The sequence below is a fragment of the Orbicella faveolata genome, unplaced genomic scaffold, assembly GCF_042242905.1.
Source record: "Orbicella faveolata isolate gen_17 unplaced genomic scaffold, um_ofav_v1 contig_36, whole genome shotgun sequence".
Taxonomy (NCBI): domain Eukaryota; kingdom Metazoa; phylum Cnidaria; class Anthozoa; order Scleractinia; family Merulinidae; genus Orbicella; species Orbicella faveolata.
In genome coordinates, this window is record NW_028301565.1 from 11820001 (window position 1) to 11839006 (window position 19006).

The 19006-nt window shown below is 39.2% G+C and overlaps 1 protein-coding gene and 1 pseudogene across 1 annotated transcript in view; one reads left to right on the top strand and one right to left on the bottom strand.

Annotated features, from left to right (window-relative positions):
- The window catches only part of LOC110054517 (E3 ubiquitin-protein ligase rnf213-alpha-like), a 104840-nt gene that overhangs the window by 25223 nt on the left and 60611 nt on the right, over nucleotides 1-19006 (top strand). Inside the window, exons 6-11 of the mRNA XM_089274524.1 lie at nucleotides 4683-4891; nucleotides 5329-5621; nucleotides 6278-6534; nucleotides 7259-7489; nucleotides 11259-11451; nucleotides 12586-12659. Of these exons, the coding sequence (XP_089130650.1) occupies nucleotides 4683-4891; nucleotides 5329-5621; nucleotides 6278-6534; nucleotides 7259-7489; nucleotides 11259-11451; nucleotides 12586-12659 (1257 nt within the window). The remainder of the gene's footprint in view (nucleotides 1-4682; nucleotides 4892-5328; nucleotides 5622-6277; nucleotides 6535-7258; nucleotides 7490-11258; nucleotides 11452-12585; nucleotides 12660-19006) is intronic.
- Nucleotides 3242-4368, bottom strand: LOC149102289 (uncharacterized; annotated as a pseudogene).

Here is a 19006-nt window from a genome sequence, read left to right on the forward strand (position 1 = left end):
TTTCGCCATCTCACCATCTTGCCATTTCGCCATTTTGGGTTTTAAACACGCCCTATAATACTGTATACAGTTGAACCCTGTTATTGTGAACTTTCAGGGGAAACGAAAAACAGTTTGAAATAGCGGGATCAAGTTCACAATAGCCAATAGTAAACGACTGAAGGGTAAGTTAAATCCAAGGGAAATGATTTGGAGTTCGAAATAACAGGGAATTTGAAATAACCAAGTTCGAATTGGCAGGGTCCAACTGTACTTTTGACCAAATGTCAGGGTGGTACAAATGCCTCACTCATTTCTCATTCATTTATCGTTCAAATTCTATCGTTTCTGTCAGGCTGATTATTGTAATTCTTTGTCTTGCTCATTAGGGTGATATTTTATGCCCAGAATTTTGCCTGTCAGGCTGATTATTGTAATTCTTTGTCTTGCTCATTAGGGTGATATTTTATGCCCAGAATTTTGCCTGTCTCACTCAGAATTTCTGTACCATTAGCAATAGTGCTGTTAAGTTGTTATTGTTGAAGAGACACAAGATTGTCTGGAGAAGCATTAACTTCATTTGTGGAATATATACTAAGAGAACTTAATAGAGAGCCATTGTGGAGGTCCATTCAAAGTCTAGAGGTTTGAGAGAAGATGTCATTAGAGACAATGACAATGACAATCGCAATCACTGTTGGTTTATAGATTTTTTTTGTGTGGTAAAAAGTACCTCTTAGTTGACTCTCTTCACTTCACTGTGTTTTGGTCTAGAATCTCACATTCTTTGTGGGGTGTAGAGCCCAATAACTCTGTATAAAAGGTTGTTTTAAGCTCATTTATGAGTGATTTTGTTGTTGCAAAAACCAACGCAACTCTTATCAAAGTGCCAATAATCCACTGCTGGTCGCCATGGTGATTGAAATGTGATTCTTTGATATGCGTGTTGGAAAAAATGTATAAATAATTTCAGATGCCGTGAATTTCTCTGCAGTTTTCAGGATAGATCTTGTCATAGTTACAGCTATACAGGTGCCAAGCCACAGGTGTAAAGCCTTTCTCTATCTTCAAATCACTTAGCAGAGTGGTTTTACAGTATATTTTGGTTTTCCAAAATTTTGTGATTTTTTTTTCTCATTCCTTTAACCAATAACGATTTTACTAAGCATCATTAAATAAATAAGATTCTAGGAGTGTGTTTCGAAGCTTTATTCACTCAGCTAACAGTAGAAGACTAAACTAACGATTCAAAATACATAATTTAAATGTACGGTAGAAAGTCCGCTGACAATTACAGCTACAGAAATTTACATATCGTAACATCCTTCCCTCAAAAAAAAAAAAAAAAGAGAATCAGTTCTTCTATACGCTAACAGTTCTTAAAATGTCACTCGTTAGACCTTAAGAGTTACAAGATCTGAATAACGACTAGGCGGTTTGACCAGTCTCCCACTTCTTGTACGGACTTGGCTTTCACAGCTTGCAAAACTTCATTGTTCTTAGTCTCTATGCGGAACATTTCTGCTTCGTGCTCACTCACCAGCAAGTGGTTTATTTCTTGAATGTCTTGCTCAACTTCCAGTCCCTCTTCAAAGGCAGATCTTGCGAACAGGACATGTTCTCTCTGATCTTGAGTTGCTTCTACCAACTTGGGGTAGTGCCGACTCAAGGTGTTTGCGAGATGCAGCTCACTTCCTTTCTTGTATTGCACATCCAGATCATAACGTTGCAGCCTCAAGATCATCCTCTGTGATCTCTTAGGAGCAGAGACCAGCGGCTTGGCAAGAATCATTTCTAGGGGCTTATGGTCTGACTCGACAATTACCGATCTCCCATATGTATGCTGGTGAAACCTCTCTGTTGAGAACACAATTGCAAGGAGCTCTTTTTCTATTTGGGCGTAGTTCCTCTCAGCTGCAGTCAGGGCTCTGCTTGTGTATGCCAGCGCCCTTCCATCTTGAAGTAATGCGGCTCCCAGGCCCCCTTCGCTTGCATCACACTGAATGACTAGGTCCTCTCACTCATAGTACTTGAGCAGTGGTGGGGCTGTCACCATCTCTTTGATCCTGCTGAATGCTCTATCATGGATCTCGTCCTATAAAAATTCTGTTCCCTTCTTGGTGAGTTGTCTGAGAGGCTGTGAGACCTCGGATAATCTCGGCGGTAACTTTGCTAGGTAACCCACGGTGCCCATAATCCGCTGAACACCAGTTACATCAGTCGGCCTCTCCATCCTTAGTACTGCTTCAACCTTGGACGGGTCTGCCTTTATTCCCTCTGAGGTCAGGAGATGTTGGATGTAGGGTACCTCTGTTTGCTTAAAAGCGACTTTTTGCTTGTTTAGCTTAATGTTACGTTCTTGGCATCGTCTCAACAGCTTCTTAATTTTGAGGTCATGATCTGCTATCGCATCCTTCATAGTGTCTCCAGTGCCTGCAACAAGGATGTCATCTGCTATTGCATATACTCCGTTGAGGCCTTCAACAGCTTCATGTAAACGGAGCTGAAACATTTCACTAGCGGGTGAAATCCCGAAGGGCATACAATTCCATTTGTATCTGCCAAAGGGTGTGGCGAAGGTCGTAAGCAGTGAACTCTCTTCTGTAAACTTTATTTGCCAATAACCATCCTTGCAGTTGACTTTAGTAAAGATTTTGGCCTTGCCCAACTCCGGCAGTATGTCTTCAATGACTGGCATAGGGAAATGGCATCTCTTTAACGCTTTGTTCAAGGGCTTAGGGTCCAGGCAAAGGCGAAGGTTACCATTAGCCTTCCTTGCGATCACCACGGAATTTACCCATTCAGGCGGCCTCTCAACTTTCTTGATAACACCTCTAGCTTCCAGATTGTCAAGATATTCTTTAAGCGGGGTTCTTAAAGCTTCAGGTACTCTTCTTAATGGTTGTTGGACAGGTTTAACTGTTTCGTCAACTTCAAGTCACAGTGGAGTTCCCAGATTGCCAAGACCATCAAAAACATCTTCGTACTGGGAGCACACGTGTTCCAGGGTAAGTCCTTTGAACTGTTAGCTACTTGTCAGGTTCACATCCACATTTGCTGTAGAAGCGCACTCTGCAGGTTCGGAACACGGCTTGATCTTATCATTTCTGATTGTAATTAACTGCATTTGCTGGGCGGTTTTACTCCCGATCAGATTGACACAGTGTTCATCCTCTACAATGGTTAAGTTAACTTTGTACTTCCTTTTATCCCTGGAATTCGTCAGTTGTACCTTGCACTTTCCAAGCGGCCTGAGCGTAGAGGCATTGTACATTTTTAGGACTTGATTTGTGGGCGTGATCCTATTGGCATACTTCGTTCCTTTGATGGAGCTTAGCTTGAGTACATCACATGTTACTCCGGTGTCGATTTGGAAATTAATTTCGGGTCCTCCCTTTAATTTCATAGCCGCAGTAATCTTTGATGGGATGTTGCTCTGTATCGCGTGCACTGAGTCGACTTCTGGAGTTAATTGAATCGTAAACAGTGATTCACCAGAGTCACTGGAAGAGACTGAGACTGTGTTGACCGGTTTTTTCCTTCATCCACGCTGCTTACACACTCTAGCAAAGTGATTACTCTTTCCGCACTTTCCGCAAGTCTTTCCATAGGCCGGACATTTTTCCCTCTTGAGCACGTGATTTCCTCCACAGTACTTGCATTTTTTGGCACCCTTTGAATCTCTTGGGTCTTCCGGTAATCTTGGTTTTCTTTCGTTGCAATGTTTCAAAGCGTATATTTCATTTGGATCCGTAGCTGTGGCGAGATCCTTTAAATGCTGTGCAGTTGTTTCTCCGCTTTTGCAGATGTCCATTGCTTTTTCTAGAGTGAGTTGTCTTTCTTGCAGCAGCTTCTTTCTCAAGGCAGGCTCTTTAATACCAAACACTATTCTATCACGTATAAGTGAATCATGTAAACACTGACAAAAATTACACGATTTCGCAAGTCTTATAAGTGCTGATACATAGTGATCGATACTTTCATCCTCTTTCTGTGATCTGGAGTTAAATAAATACTGCTTGAAGGTCTCATTGGTTTGTCCGATGCAATATTCCTCGAATTTTTGAACAACAGAGTCGAGTACTTTCAAACTTTCGGGGAGGTTGAATGTGATACCTTCATAAATTTCAAGAGCTTCTTTGCCGATCGCGGAAAGAAAAGTTGCAGTCTTATATTCTTCGTCAAACTGCTGGAGCCTCACAACTACGGCGTAATTGTCCCAGGCTCTTTTAAATTTTTTTCAGTTAGCGGCAACATTGTCAAGATTTAATGGTTTCGGCATTGGTATTCCACTCGGCAAAGAGGACATTTGCTGCATTTGTGCACTTCCAACGGACGCTGTATTAGTTGTATTTGTCGCCATAGTTCCCTCGTCGCCTGACATCTTGTAGTTACGCGGCAATTTTTTATCCTGACACCATGTTTCGAAGCTTTATTCACTCAGCTAACGGTAGAAGACTAAAATAACGATTCAAAATACATAATTTATATGTACGGCAGAAAGTCCACTGACAATTACAGCTACAGAAATTTACATATCGTAACAGAGTGTTTTGTAGAATATTGTTTCTGTCTGTTAAAATATACATGTAACTGAACACTAGGGAGAGTTTGCACTTTCAGGTGACCTACTTACATCACGCTTATTATCTTTTCAGTCAAAATTTTTGTAGCATTTGCTTACTGAATCTTTTGCCTTTAAGGAACCTGGATAATGGTTTTCTGTTGGTGAGAGGAGAGCTACAAGTTCCTTTTGGATTGGTTTCTGGGAATGTGCCTTACAAATATGTTGTACACAGGATGGGAAGAGAAAAAGGAGAAGAGGGAGAATATTTGTGGGAACATATCGTCCATGCTGGACCTTACAGGAACAGGTGTCTTTGTATACCAAAGGATAGGTGCCACATTGGAGGTACATGTAACCAGTTGCAATTTCAAAAACACGTACTGGATAAATTTAATTAAAAAAAACTCTGCAGCTAAATTAACATTTGAAGTCCCATGTAGTAGCTAGTATAGAATGATATAATGATATAAAGGAGGAATTTAGGAAAAAAACACTCTTTCAATTCACTCATTAGATTCAGGAATCTACATTGAAAAACTCAGCTGGAGACATTTAAGGCCAAGCTATCATGATACCTTGAGGTTGTGCTTACAACCTTGTAAATATCACTTTCAGCAAACTAAATTCATTCAAATAGTCACAGATTAAAGTTGGTCTGACCACTTAAAAAATCAAATGTCAATTTTTCTTATTTCTGTTTCCTTTATAGAAAGAACATTAGAAATCAAAATTATTTTCATGGCATAGACATGCTAATGCTTATGCTATTTTTATTTTGTTAGCAATTTGGTATCAGTATGATGATGGAATTTTTAGTGAACCTAATCTAGTCCAAAGCTTGCGCAACATAATGCCAGTTTGGAAAAGTATGGATGTTCTCGAAGGGCGAAACCTTGCTACATCAGCCATGCTGCGCGAGTGGAAAGATCTCTTAACTGTCAAAAGTGACAAAACAATGGCAGCTTGGGATTTTATTAGGAGAGTTGGAGACTTAGCCTACTGTATGACAAATTCCAAAGTTGAGGATTATGGACGTGTCATACCAAATGTTCCTCCAAGATATAATTTTAAGCAAGTAAGTGATCAATCACTGTGCTGTAAAATCTATTAGTCTTTATAATAAAAGCATCCCAGTAGATGTGATCTGTTTGGATTCAGTTTAAATGTAAAATTAAGGTCAAAGTAGATTGCTATGGCCTGCCCTCTCTTGCATTTCCTCTCAATCTGTGACAGTCAATGGATGTGACCTTGCCTGTAGACGTTCTGTTACGACTTGGTATCTTAGAGGCATAATGAGAGAATGGTACCAACATTAAATTAAGTACAATGTGAAAAGAGGGATTAAACATTTTGTGGTGGCTGCACTTAGGCAACTGTATTATTAAGCATACAGCACTGAAGTTAGTGTCTTCCAGGCATTCAGTTAGTTGGGGCACAGGGCAAAAACAGTGGGCGAAAAAATAGAGGAGAAGCGCGGTGAGAGAAAGCAAAATTTGCTTCCTCCTTTCCCTCGACTGCATTTTGTACCATTTAGGTACTCTAGTATAATTGATGCTTGCTGTTAACTCCATTTAGGTACTCTAGACTGTATAAGGCTTACTGTTAACTCGAAGGTACTCAATAAGCTGTGATTAGGTACTTCTAATTCTAGGTGTCTTGGAGGCTAGTGATATTTTGCACACTGTACTGTACACTGCATTTCTGGACTTAAACTTTGGTATTCTCATTCAGATTCTGAGGGATTACCTGAAGCCTAAAATTGAACAGAATGCTACTCTTCGGGAGGTGGATGTGGATGAGGAAACAAGGCTTTCTTGCCTAGTTTTAGCAGTAGCCATTTGTCATATCATTACATCGCACAAAGTACAGCTTGATGTTAAAGATTATCACAAGCTTTTGATGTCATTATCTCTTTGGTCTGATACTGAAGAAAATACCTGTTCAGCATTTAACAAGCTACTACATAACTTTCCTGATGCGCATTGGAGGTAATTATTAATAACATAATATGCAATAATTTTTCTTCAAGGTCATTCTATAATTATAACTTTGATGAGGTTGCCTGGCTAAGAAACCTGGTATTGAATCATGATTTGATCGCCATTTCTGATATACATAGTTACAGTATTTTAAAACAGTCTTGTAATCTCAGACAAGCCATGACAACCAGACTAGCCCTCTTGTGTACAAGAGTTTTGTGCTGAACTTTCACTTTTTGCTAATGTACATCTGTCACTTTATTTTGGCACTTCTGACATTTAATTGGAGCAGTTTTGATGGGGGTTTTAGATCCAAAAGTGTATATTACTACTTCTGTGTATAGAGATGCATGGAAAGCATTATTTGAGGACATGTAGTCAGAACTTCTCTAAAACAATTAGATTATTCGCTCTCAATTTCTACGAGATGATAACTCATGCTCCATTCAGCCCCATCCACCATCCTCCATCCTCATAGAAATTCCTAGTTCATAATTTAACTGTTGATGTTATATTAGTGAATAAAAGTACATAATAAGTGTTGCCTCATAGCTTCAGCATATTTTGGATGGAGAGTGTAAGGAAATGGTATATTTATTGAACAATTGTTGAAAAAATAATAATTATGTGTAGTATATGAATCGTTGTGTTATCAATCACATTCTGGCAGTTTAACAACCATTTACATGAAGTTGAAATGAATACCATATGTCTTTAACAATATTTTCAACAGAGAGTTAGGTGAGTCAATTCAAGCCATCTGCAGATATGCTGCAAAGAATCATCGTCATCTTAACTCCTGGCTGTTTGCTGTGCCCTTGGCCCACTTTTTAACTCAGGAATCAGAGCCTTTCAATGCAGCTGTGTTGCTTCTTGAAACACCTCAAGATGGGGAAGACACATGGTGGGGAGCCGGTGGCTTTGAGACAAAGGCTGTGAGAGAAAGGACCGTGGGTGATGATGGGTATGGTAAAATTAATCCTTGCAAAGTAGATGTACATGCAATAATACATTTTATTATTCAACTTTCATACACTGCATGAATTCTGATTTTCTGATTGGCTGATTTGTATCACGTGATACTGGGTTGTGATGAGACAAGCACCTTGATGTCATTATTGTCGTGTAATAGGCGTGGTGTAAATTCAACACACCACTGTCATTACATCATGGCTTGGGTTGACTCAAATATAGTGGTTTCAATGCAGTGTTTCTTTGCACAGTGTATTCAATTTGAATAATAAAAATGTTAACGCACTCAGTACTCGTGAATTATCAAGATTTACCTGTACTCGTTCACTAACAATGAACTCGAACCTTTCAATACCGCACTCAGCAAAACCTGCTGCAGTATTGAAATTTCTTGTTCATTGTTAGTGAACTCGTGCAGGTAAATCCCGATAATTCACTCACTGAGTGCGTTAACCTGTAATTATCTGCCATTTGTGTTTTTGCAGTAACAATGTTGAACCCCATCACATAAAAAAGTTCCAGAACAAACTTGTTCAATTATCCAGTCTATTAAATTTGTGCACTGCCTAGATTTTATCTCAGTTCATGTAAGCGAGACCTGTTAGGTATAGAAAAATGCATACTCATTGGTACTGAAGACATGTGTGAGTTTAAACAGGGAAAACGATCATTGACTATCATAAAGAAACTGAACAAGCTCAAAAAATAGCTGATGTTAGTCGGTGTTAGTTACTGATAGTTACTGGTGAAACTGCTGGGAGTACAAGTTTCAAAATCGGCTTTCCCACTGTCCATTGGTGTGTTCTAGTGGAAATCTGCGAATCTGATTCATTGCCCTATATTTGGCTATTCGCAGATAGAACGCAGTGGTTACATATGCATGCTGCTCTAAGAGGGAAATATCCTCAATGTGTGGCTTAAAGATACATTAAATTGTGGGTTTTTGGACTGCGATTACCTTGAGTGCCTGCAAAATAATAACATTACTTGAGCTCATTTTTAGTGCAGAGTGCACTATTGGGATGGTTTGGGGGTTGACGTCGCTAAAGCACTATGGCAATAAGGCACTATGGCAATATGGCAATATGGCACTATGGAAATAAGGTGTAAACTCTCGTGTTTGTTTAATTAATCAGTGTTTCAGTCAGAAAATTTTACTTGAGGGCCAAAGTGGCCCCCGAAGATCTTTTTTAGGGGCCAGTTTTTTAGGAAAGGGGCCAATAAATTGAAAGCTACAGAAGGAAAAAATGCATCAGGATACCAAGAAAAATAAAGCAGTTTATTAGGATCGATGATAAAATTTAATAGTAAGTGCTTTTTGAATTGTTTGTATTCAATAAAGTTGCTTTTGAATCAGATACTAGTATGAAGGATCCGTGCATTACAAGAGAACAGTCCTTAGGCATAAATGACGTAGTCAATGATCAAGGGTTTGCAATTCATTACAGGGCGATTTCAAACACGGTCAGCCATTTGGAAGTTTTCTGATGTGAGAGAATCAATACTGCGAAGTTAAAGGACGGATTGACTTCTTCTCTTATGTTGAATGTTTTAGAAGCAAAGATCTTTCAATGTGATTTTCTAGAAGGACATAATGTGTGACAAAATAACCATTATTGATCGTCAACACAGAGAAATGTAGTCACCATTATGCCGTATTATGGCGACTAAACCAGAATTTTTGGTCGCCAAGGATGAAATGCTTGTAACCTGCGATCATACCCTCCCTCCCTTATATTCAGAGGTGGGGAAGGAGGGCGTTTTTTTTTCCCTTCTCCCTTTTCCCTTCTTCATTCCAAAAAAAAAGAAAAACCGTGATCGCAGGTTAAAATGCTTGTTGCATTGGCGACCATATCGATCACAATTCCGAGCCCTGGGGTGGCTTTAAAAATATTATGCCTGTGTTAAGCCTGCAGTCTTGCAAAAGGAAAGGGCAAAATTGGCACTTTTTTCCTTTTTTCTGGGGGCCATCTCTGATTTAAACGCGGGATTACCGCAGTATCGGAAATCCTGATTAATTAATTTCAATTAATTAATTAGGCTTGCAGCAAGGGGGGATCGGAAGGGGTAGGTACTTGTGAGCACTACGTGAAATGGATGATGCATGTACCTACCTTACTTCTTTGATCACTTTAACAAGCTAGATATTTGTTTCAGAAAACCCATTGCTCTCCTTGTGGTACTTTTCTCTTTAGAACAAAACCAATATTTGCTCTAAACGCATGCGCAGATTAATGAGCATTAGTGTCAACTACATATATCAGGTGGAAGATACATTTCATACAAGATCACACACTAACGTTGAGCGCTTCTCCTTGTGGTAGAACCCTAATAAGTCCTACGCATGCGTTCTAGCATCGTTAGCACGATACAAGGATGTTACTGTGACTGCGTGTCTTTTGGAATTACGCTAACTTGGTTCAAGAAATCATCTATTGTTTCATATATACATACATACATACTTTATTTGAAATAGGTTAAATTAAAGACAGCCAGAGGCTGATGTGGACCTCTATTTAATCTACAAGTAATATTATATAAAAATTATGCTAATAACGATCTAACTACAATTATCAGTTTAAATGTAGTGAAAATTACTAAATTAAAAACTACACTAGTACGTTTATTTCATCCTTTAATTGCTCCATCAAAGAGACCAAAATGTTCATACCCGCAGCAGAAACTCTCCCGAGTAAGTGGCATTAAAACTTGTCAAATTGAACAAAAAACCCAGGAAACTGCTCAAATATTGCTGCAGACTCCGTGGCACCTACTGAAAGCATAAAGTTTATTAGTTTTTGAGGGTAGTCGTTCACCGATGAAGGATATATTCTCGGTCAAGTAGCGTTGTTTACTTTCAATACCTCTTGTCGAAACGCTCCTCAGTTGTGTTAATCAATGTCAGTGTGTACTTTAAATTTAAGTGGTTGTATTGTTAACGCGAAAGGTGGAAACAGAACGTGCTGTTCCGTGACAGTTTGATAATTAGATTAGTTCCTGTTTATCAGTCAAAAGAAAATTTGCGTTTCAAATAAAGCAAATCGTTCCTCCTCCATTTCTTCATCCGACATTCAACTTTCTTCCATTTATCTCCAACTGTGAAAAGAATACTAGCACATCTTCCGTGTGTTTTCGAGAAAACAAGAGTTTTAGGTTACATACCTTTGCGACGAAAACAAAAGTATCAAGCTACAAACGTTTTCGTGAAGAGGAAAATTGTCACGTTTGCAACTTAAATGTATTATATAATTTAAAATAGCAAAAATCAACGTAAAACACTACAGTAAAATTCGAGAGCTGTCTTGACAAACGGTAATTAATTGTAAGTTATTCTTGGACTGTGAATGAAAATACACAGATCAAACATACACACTGCAAAGATTATGTCTCATCAAAATCCCTAGCTGACTAGCAAGGTCAATACAAACCAGGAGTGAATAGCAGGGGTTATATAGGAACTGTGTCATGAGTACTGCGTCAGAGCTATACATTACACTCTGCACTATCTGAGATTGTCTCAGTAGTCTACGAGTGTCATCATCAACGCAGCTGTACCTTGTTGCATATTTTCCCATAGAAGACTCACGTTCGTAAGCTTATTGTCAACTATTATTGATCATGATGATCGTGTGCCACTTGACCAGGGCTTAAGTGAAAAAAAGTAAAGATACGTGCAGTCCAGAAACATTTTACCATGCCTTATAGAAATTATAACAGTTGTGATTTTCAGGCTTGATGCAGTGACTGATTTTGTCCTTTAGCTGTCCATCACACATGATCAAAATGCTGGCTCCATTGTTTGCCTTGGACCCTCTCTTCAGAAGAACATTTCTTCTTGTTGTTCCTTGTCAAGCATTTGGAAGAATTGCTGCTTCAGGGATATTCACAGCACTGGAAATGTGTACTACTCTGGCAAGAATTGTACGAGAAATACGCTTTATGACAGAAGAGGAGGTTAGTTTCTTTTGTTGTTTCACTAAAAAGTCTATTGTGCACATGACATTTGCTGGGGATTGAGCTGTACTGTGTGGGGTTTCTCGTTTTGTTGAACTAAGAGTTCAGTTGGAACCAAGCAATGTTGTTTGGCTACAGAAATGACATCATACAATTAGTACTTGTGGGAAAGTGTTGCAGGCATTCATCCTTCAGTCTGATTGACTAATTGGGCTGGATTCAAATCTGCCTGATTTTCTTGGTTTTTTGTTATCACAGAGTTACTGATGTCAACAAAATACTGCTGATATACTGCAGAAATTCGTAGCATGCCAGGAAGTTAGGAAAAATAAGCTCGTATATATGTTGGCTGTATATTTTGAATAAAGAAAATGAAACATTCCTCAGCAGTCCACACTTCCAGCACAAGATGGTGAAAGGCATATTGTAATGATAACCCTGAGCCACAGCTAAGTGATACTGGTAGCCCTTTTCAGCCATAATATGGTACCAGCATTTTCCTCCTGGATGAGGCGTGTTAGATTATGTTAGAGTAAATTTGAGGAATATAAATCCAAGTCGATAAGGTGACGTTTTTTTTTAGCCTAAATTGAACAAAATGTTATTTAGTGTCGACTCCAAAAATTTTCTGACATAGAAAATCTGCAGTATGACATTGTAAACAACATGTACAAAAGAAAAAAAAACATTTGAAGAAGGAAGTTCTCTATCTGCAGTTATTACCCCAGTCTCTGGTGTACTGAGTTGCATACAGTCTTATGTACATGATAATGTTTGCAATTATCGAGAGTACTTTTGCAATGCCTAGCTAGTCCATATAATGATGATATTTGTCTTGTGTCTACATGCATTGTACAAAGATAGTAGGATCAACAAAAGAATTGGCACAGAACGCTGTTCGGAATTTTGTAACAATCTTACTATTTCTAACAAGGCTGGTGGTAACCTTGTGATAGACTAGCACCCCATCCAGGAAAGGGGGGTTTTGGGGGAGGGGGGTAGGTAGAAATACCCCTAGACCCTTTATCTTACAGAAACCACATGTACAGATAAGCACCAGCCTGGCTTGCGGCCATATTTTTAGTCCACTCCAATTGAGTATTAACATTTAGGGCATAACTTCTTATTTTGCAGAATGGAGCTATATCTGCTACCTTTAAGAAAGTAAAGAAGGATTTTAACATTTCTACGCAAGGGCAACATCCAAGGTGAATGTATACCCTAGTACTGTTATATACGTCTGGATTTATGAAAACAGTCCTAAAGAAAATCCAGCCCTGCCCTAGTCTTTTTTCTCCCAAGAAGACGATATAAAATTCAAAGGAATGGCAGTCTTTTTTTGTCCCCTCACTCTCTTCTCTTCCTTTCTGTGCTCTTCTCTCTGGGGGAGAGGGGGGGTGGGTACTCCCATATATAAGCTTTATGGATGTTTGACGCTGTGAAGGGTATGTTCTTTTTACAGGCAGTTTAGTTGGGATAGGGTATAGAACTCAATTAGACAGTTTTGGTCTGGAAAGTGGCCAGTGTATAGATGATTATAAGTCTAGAACAAGGTTCTTTACTCAGGGTTCTAAAATAGCAATTTAAACTTGGAATTGACTTTGTGAGATATTGGTTTAGTTAGTGTATGTGGGACTATGACAGTGATAAAGTCTCTGCATGGAAAATAGCTAGTCTGGGATAGGGTAGGGGTTTTTAGTGCCTAGTGTAGAATAGGGTTGCAAAATCCAGCTGTTCATGGTGTAGTATAGGGTAAGGGTTTCAGTGTCCCAGCGGCACACTCCCATACAAGGATTTGTCTGTTTTTTCCCCATTTCTTTGAGTGATTTTTAGACCTTTGGGAGTCGTGAAATCAAACTCTGCAGGTCATTTGGTCTGAGGAACGCATTACTCATAGTCATATTTTGGCAGAAAATATTAGAAATGATCAGGTAATGCCCTATTTTGACCCCAGATGCATTACAAAGATCGCCATTAAGGGGCGTCCTTCTTACATGTAACTACCAATTTGTCATGAATTTGTTGCTAAGAAAGGTTTCTAACCGTCATCTTTTGAAAACCAGATCTCCTAAGGATAAGCTTTTTGCACAGGTTTGTTCCATTGAAGAGTCCTGCAAAAGTTCTAAATCACCCTATTTCACCAGTCACGTGACCAGAATAGAAAAACCCTTAATCTTAAAAGGCATCTAAATCCGAAAATTTAAATCAGTGTCAATAGCATTATATTATGAAACTCGCATTATCATAAAAGTTATGAGGTAACAAACAACCGTATAAACACACTTTCTACAACAGCTTTCCTCTTTTACATGTAAACAGTAATTCCATTTGTACGATTACAGTAAAGAAGGCTAAGGTATTTCTAATTCATGCGAAAAATCGAAACTCTTCCTCTTTTCTTCCAGTCAGCTTAGGACTGGCACTAGTTACGCACACGAAATCATATTTTTTCAAAGAAAACTCTCCCTCGTATAAAATTCACCATTAGCACTGCAAAACGCTCCATAATAGCTTTCCCCTAAATATCGCCTTCAGCTATCTCTTAGCAACTGCTCTAAATCTGTAGAAGGATCCCCTTAATTTGAGTTTCTCATTTCTTGGCCTTTCCTTTTATTCAGTCATGTTCTATGGAATACATGTATATATCTGGATTTATAAAAATAGTGTTAAGAAATCTCGTTCTCCTCCAGCGTTTTTTTCTCGCCAAAGTAGATGGTAGATAGGCATTTTTTTGATAAACAGAGTAGTTTTCCATATAATGAATGAAGTTGGTGATCCCACTTTTCCTCTCCGACCTTGCTAGCTCATCATCTGATTATAGGAAAAGTTTACTATATAGATTTGGGCCAGCCTAAAAGTGTAGCTCCTGGGCCGGGTTGTTCAAAGCCCGATTAAGCTAACCCAGAAAAAGGTAGAATTTTGATTTGAGTTTTGTAACTTTGCGGTGAGGCTTTCTGTATATTGTTTGACCTTCTGTTTTGAGTTTTAATAATCACCATATACACAAAACGAAACAGCAAAAAACATTTGTATAGAAGCAAAAGTTATAATTCGGTTAACTTTTAATCCTGGGTTAGCGTTAACCGGCTTCCGAACAGTCCTGCCCTGTTTCCAACAAGTTAACCTAATACGAGCCCGCGATCCAATCTATAACCACCACTTGGTCAGCGGTCAACTTAAAAAAACACGTGACCTTGAGAAGCAGTAAACTTGAGCCCGCGGTATGGTCACGTGATACTGGTCAGCGGATACCTTGTTTTGAAAGGTGTCAATTGATGATAGCATGGATGTCCAATATCAAGAAGTACACAGTAAACCAAGGCTGCATTTCTCTGTCAACCTATTATTTGGAGTATGGCCGCCATGTTGGGCAACTCCGCCACCGCCGACAGGTCTCAAAAACCGCTGATTGGCTGAGGATTTTTTTAAAGACACGTGCGCAAAACGTTCACCGCTGACTTACTGCGGGGATTGGAAGCGCGCGCGATGGAGCGGCCATTGAACGGTAGTTTGTGTGAACTGCGCTTGATTGTGCTCTTTTCACCACAAGTTGGTGCTTCTTGCTTGGCCAGTTTGTCAGTATATTTGCAGTTTTATTAATGGGAAGTTATGAAGAAAGACTGGGTTGTCGAGGAAGAGCATAAAATCAATGAATTACAGTTGATGTTTGCCGACAACGACGATGTTAGCCTGCGCTTGGAGGAGCACAGCAAATTCGGCGCGAAATTCTGCTACATCCTTGCACTGCTTTCTGTTTGGGATTTGTGTACACTGGAAGGATCTCTGGTGGATTCGTTCCCTTTTAAATTCTACCCTAGTCCCAGAGGTATTTCTTGATTTTTCTTCTTTAATCTTTTCGCGAAGCGGCGAACACGAGTCGCGAAGCGGCGAGAAAGAAAAACCTCTTTTTTCTTTCTCGCCGCTCCTCGACTTGTGTCTTCACCGCTTCGCGGCTCTCTCGTAGCTCTCTCATGCGGAGAAAAGTCAAGAAAAATATCTGGGACCAGGGTATTTAAATTCAGAAGCGCTCCACAAATTTTGCTTGCTTTGATGTCATCAAGTGGGATCAACCTTTTTCCTGTAATCGATCATCGATTTTGTCATCCTCTCGATTCTCCGATTCTCTATTTGAGCTTTCTTCTGGTTCCTCGTCGTCTTCATCTCCACTGTTTTTGTTTTCTTCATGCTGAGCTGTCATTGGCATACATCTCAGCTCATAAAGTAAAAGTCAAGAATAAGAAATTGGTAAGCAGAATTCTGTATACATACAGTTAAGAAGGTCATTAATAACTTACATTGTACAACTTTCAAAAATAATAGTTCATTTTATCATGTCCACTTCACAATACATGTTTGTAATGTTTCCACCTTTCAATAAAACTCCATACCAGTGGCCATAGCACCTGACCATGCAATGTCTTCATTACTTAGGAATTCGAAAACGAAAAAATAAAAAAGATTATTAACCATAATTATTTTGACGGAATTTTTTTTGAATTTTTTCTTGAGTTAATTTCAACAATTTACCACAGGTTTAATGATTTTGTTACAGTTTTGAGGCAATTTATTGCTTCTTAAGCCTCCTCTTTTGAAAATTTGATTTTCCTACACAGTTCCAAAATTAGCTACCGTCTAAAAATAGAGTGAAGGATTTCAATCTTTTTCCCTGTGAAAACTTCAAGGTGGTTCTGAAAATTATGTGCCACACCTCAGCAGCACAAACCATTTCATGTCCTATAAAGTTTGGCAGTGATAATTTCCTCTTTCAACCGATGCAAAACCAAGGAGATGCAGAATGTCAATACCCCCTTGACAAGGTCAGACTGTGTCACCCTCCATGGTCACGTGAACATTGCGGTGACTCTCAGTGATATTATCTCCCAAATCAACTACTTCCATTTTGTTGTGACTTTGCACATCCACAACTGTAGTGCACATATGCCAAGTGGTACTTGCTACGGAACTTGTGGACCAGATTGTGCTTGGCATGCAAAAAAATTTCTTCCTTGATGAAGAGCGTGAACTTTCTATTCTGCAAATTTTGGGTGTAACATTGTACATTTCTGCTCTCGGAGTATACAGTAACACTGAAACTTCTATCATAACTTTTATTGGTATTACCTCCTTTTATTAATGCAAAGTAGATTCATCTTCTGTCTACGATCATTGATTGGACAATAATTTTGTTATGATCCATGACAAATTTTTCTGTTTTCTAAGTTGGGCACAAAGTGGAAATACAAAAAAAATTGCTGGCTTAGACTTACTAATTTAATTCCAGTTGATGATTATTAGCAACATGTGATCTCACGTTTATGGTTTCCCTTATTAAACAAATTTTGTTTTTGTACTTCTGTCTTCTTGTCTGTAGACCAAGGTCTTTTCGTAGTTAAGTATTGGCTGTGGGAGGCAGCTGAACTCAAGAACCATGTACATATCAGTGAACTGTGACTGGCTCCTTTCATTTTGAGATTTAAGCCATTTGCCTTCTGGATGGGACAGTTTTTCTAGCACACACACAAAAAGATGTTATACCAGATATCTGTGATAAAATACTAAGTAAACATTTATTTTCTTTCATTTTCATTGAATGATACATTTTTTTCTGACATTCAGATTCATGAAGTAATTAACTTTTTGTTTGTTTTTTTTATTTTAAATCGTAAATATTGTTTTGTAGGTTTTACATTCCAACAATACTTGGATCACACATTGACCCAAGAGTGCTTTATAAATCTGGCTCTCTGTTTTCATTAAAAATCAATAAGTTGAGTCTTAGGTAGAGTTGTGTCAACTAGAAAAGAATTTTCTGTATGTTAAACTTTTGATACTGATGCTGGAAAGCCCTTTATAGGGATGCTCCGTAAAGTAAACGCAGGTATTGTATGGTGCACGATAATTTTTCCTTTATTGCTTCAAGAACCAAAGAAACCATTACAATGCCCTGATTAGAAGTCAGTGAAGTGCTTATGCTACCAACCTTGCATCCTACTACAGTGTACAATTATTTTTAACTCTGAGAAGTGAGCTTAAATATAAGCTTATGTACCTACCTATCTCGGCGAAATATAATGTTTGCTGCAAACTTTTCGCTCCTGTGTGTCTGCTTGAATTAACTTAAGCTTAAGTGTTTGTTGTAAATGCTCGGGTTTTAAAAAAGCTAAATCGCTGTTGTCAAAATCTGTCAAGGCTCTCGAACACTGTAATGAGGCGTTAGGGGTACTTTAGTCAGCCTCCCTGAACAGTTATCACTAGCGGAACTTTGCGGAAAGGAACAAGTTGTCTCGTTTAATACTTTTCCTAGCCTGCGTAGCAAGCGTTTCTGTGGGGTTCGGGAGCAAAGAATTACAGCGCGAAAAATGGAGCGAGTAAAAGAGGGGGGAGGGGGAGGGGAAGAAAGGAAAGAAACGCTTGCAGACAAACCCCTGGATTTTGAAAACCGCCCACTTGACCTTTCGTGCCTGAGTGCACACACTGAGATTTCGTGCTGTCATCGGCTGTCATAAATTAACCAATAAAATCTTCGGCCTTCCGTAGCGGAAGTGAACTTTGAACCAAACAACGAGCGCACGGTGGGAACGGAGAAATCTCGATGAATAAAATTTGGTAATTTATAATCAAGCTATATTTCTACTCAATCCGTCTAAAAGGAAGGACTGCAAGGGTGAAGTTTTAGCACAAATCTGCCAGAAAGTTAAAATGTGAGAAGTATTCAAGTCGCGTTAGTAATCCTTGTGCTCGCAAGTTTCGAAATCTTGGATCACTGTATTCATTAATCCAGGAATCGATACAAGGTAAAATTAGCAAGTCAACTCCCACAAAGGCAACACCAGTAAAGAAGCGTTTGCTGGAAACGCCAGATCCGCAAATCGGTTCGAGTGTTATCGCCTGTAGCAACAACAAACAACGGAAAGTCTTCTCGGAAAACTTTGGAATTTGGGCAGGAGAGGCTTCAAACATCTGAGAGGGAAAATAACGATAATCTTGACCAGTATCGAAATAAAGATAATCTTTCCCTTGGCCAGACGAAATCACTAGGTTTTCTCACGCAGTAGTGCGAATCTTCTGTCCCGTGGTTTATTATCTTGTCCTTGGCGCATGTGGCATTCAAGAAAGTGTTGTTAAAATTAAAGGAACAGCTGCACATTGTGTCGCACTTGCTTCTGCAATAATGTGCAGGCTTCGAAAAACCAAAGCGTCAGCATTGCACTACAGGATTTCTACCGTTCTGTCGAAGCTGACGACTAAATCCTCGTTCAGCGAGAAAAGTTAAAGCGTTTTGTAAACAAGCTTCGAACGCGTCTTCCCCCTTTGTCTGGCACTCAAAGGTATTAAAATACCTTTGATCGACACATGTCAATAATATTGGCCTAGCCCAGCCAATCACGAGCCCCGTTCGCTGGCGAACGGAGGTTTTCAAAATCCAGGGGTTTGTCTGCAAGCGTTTCCTTCCTTCCCCTCTCCCACCCCCCGCCCCCCCTCTTTCTTTTTTTTGGCTCTCGCCCCATTTTCTGCGCAGACAGAACACCGAAAATCCCGTTCGTCGGTCTTTCGT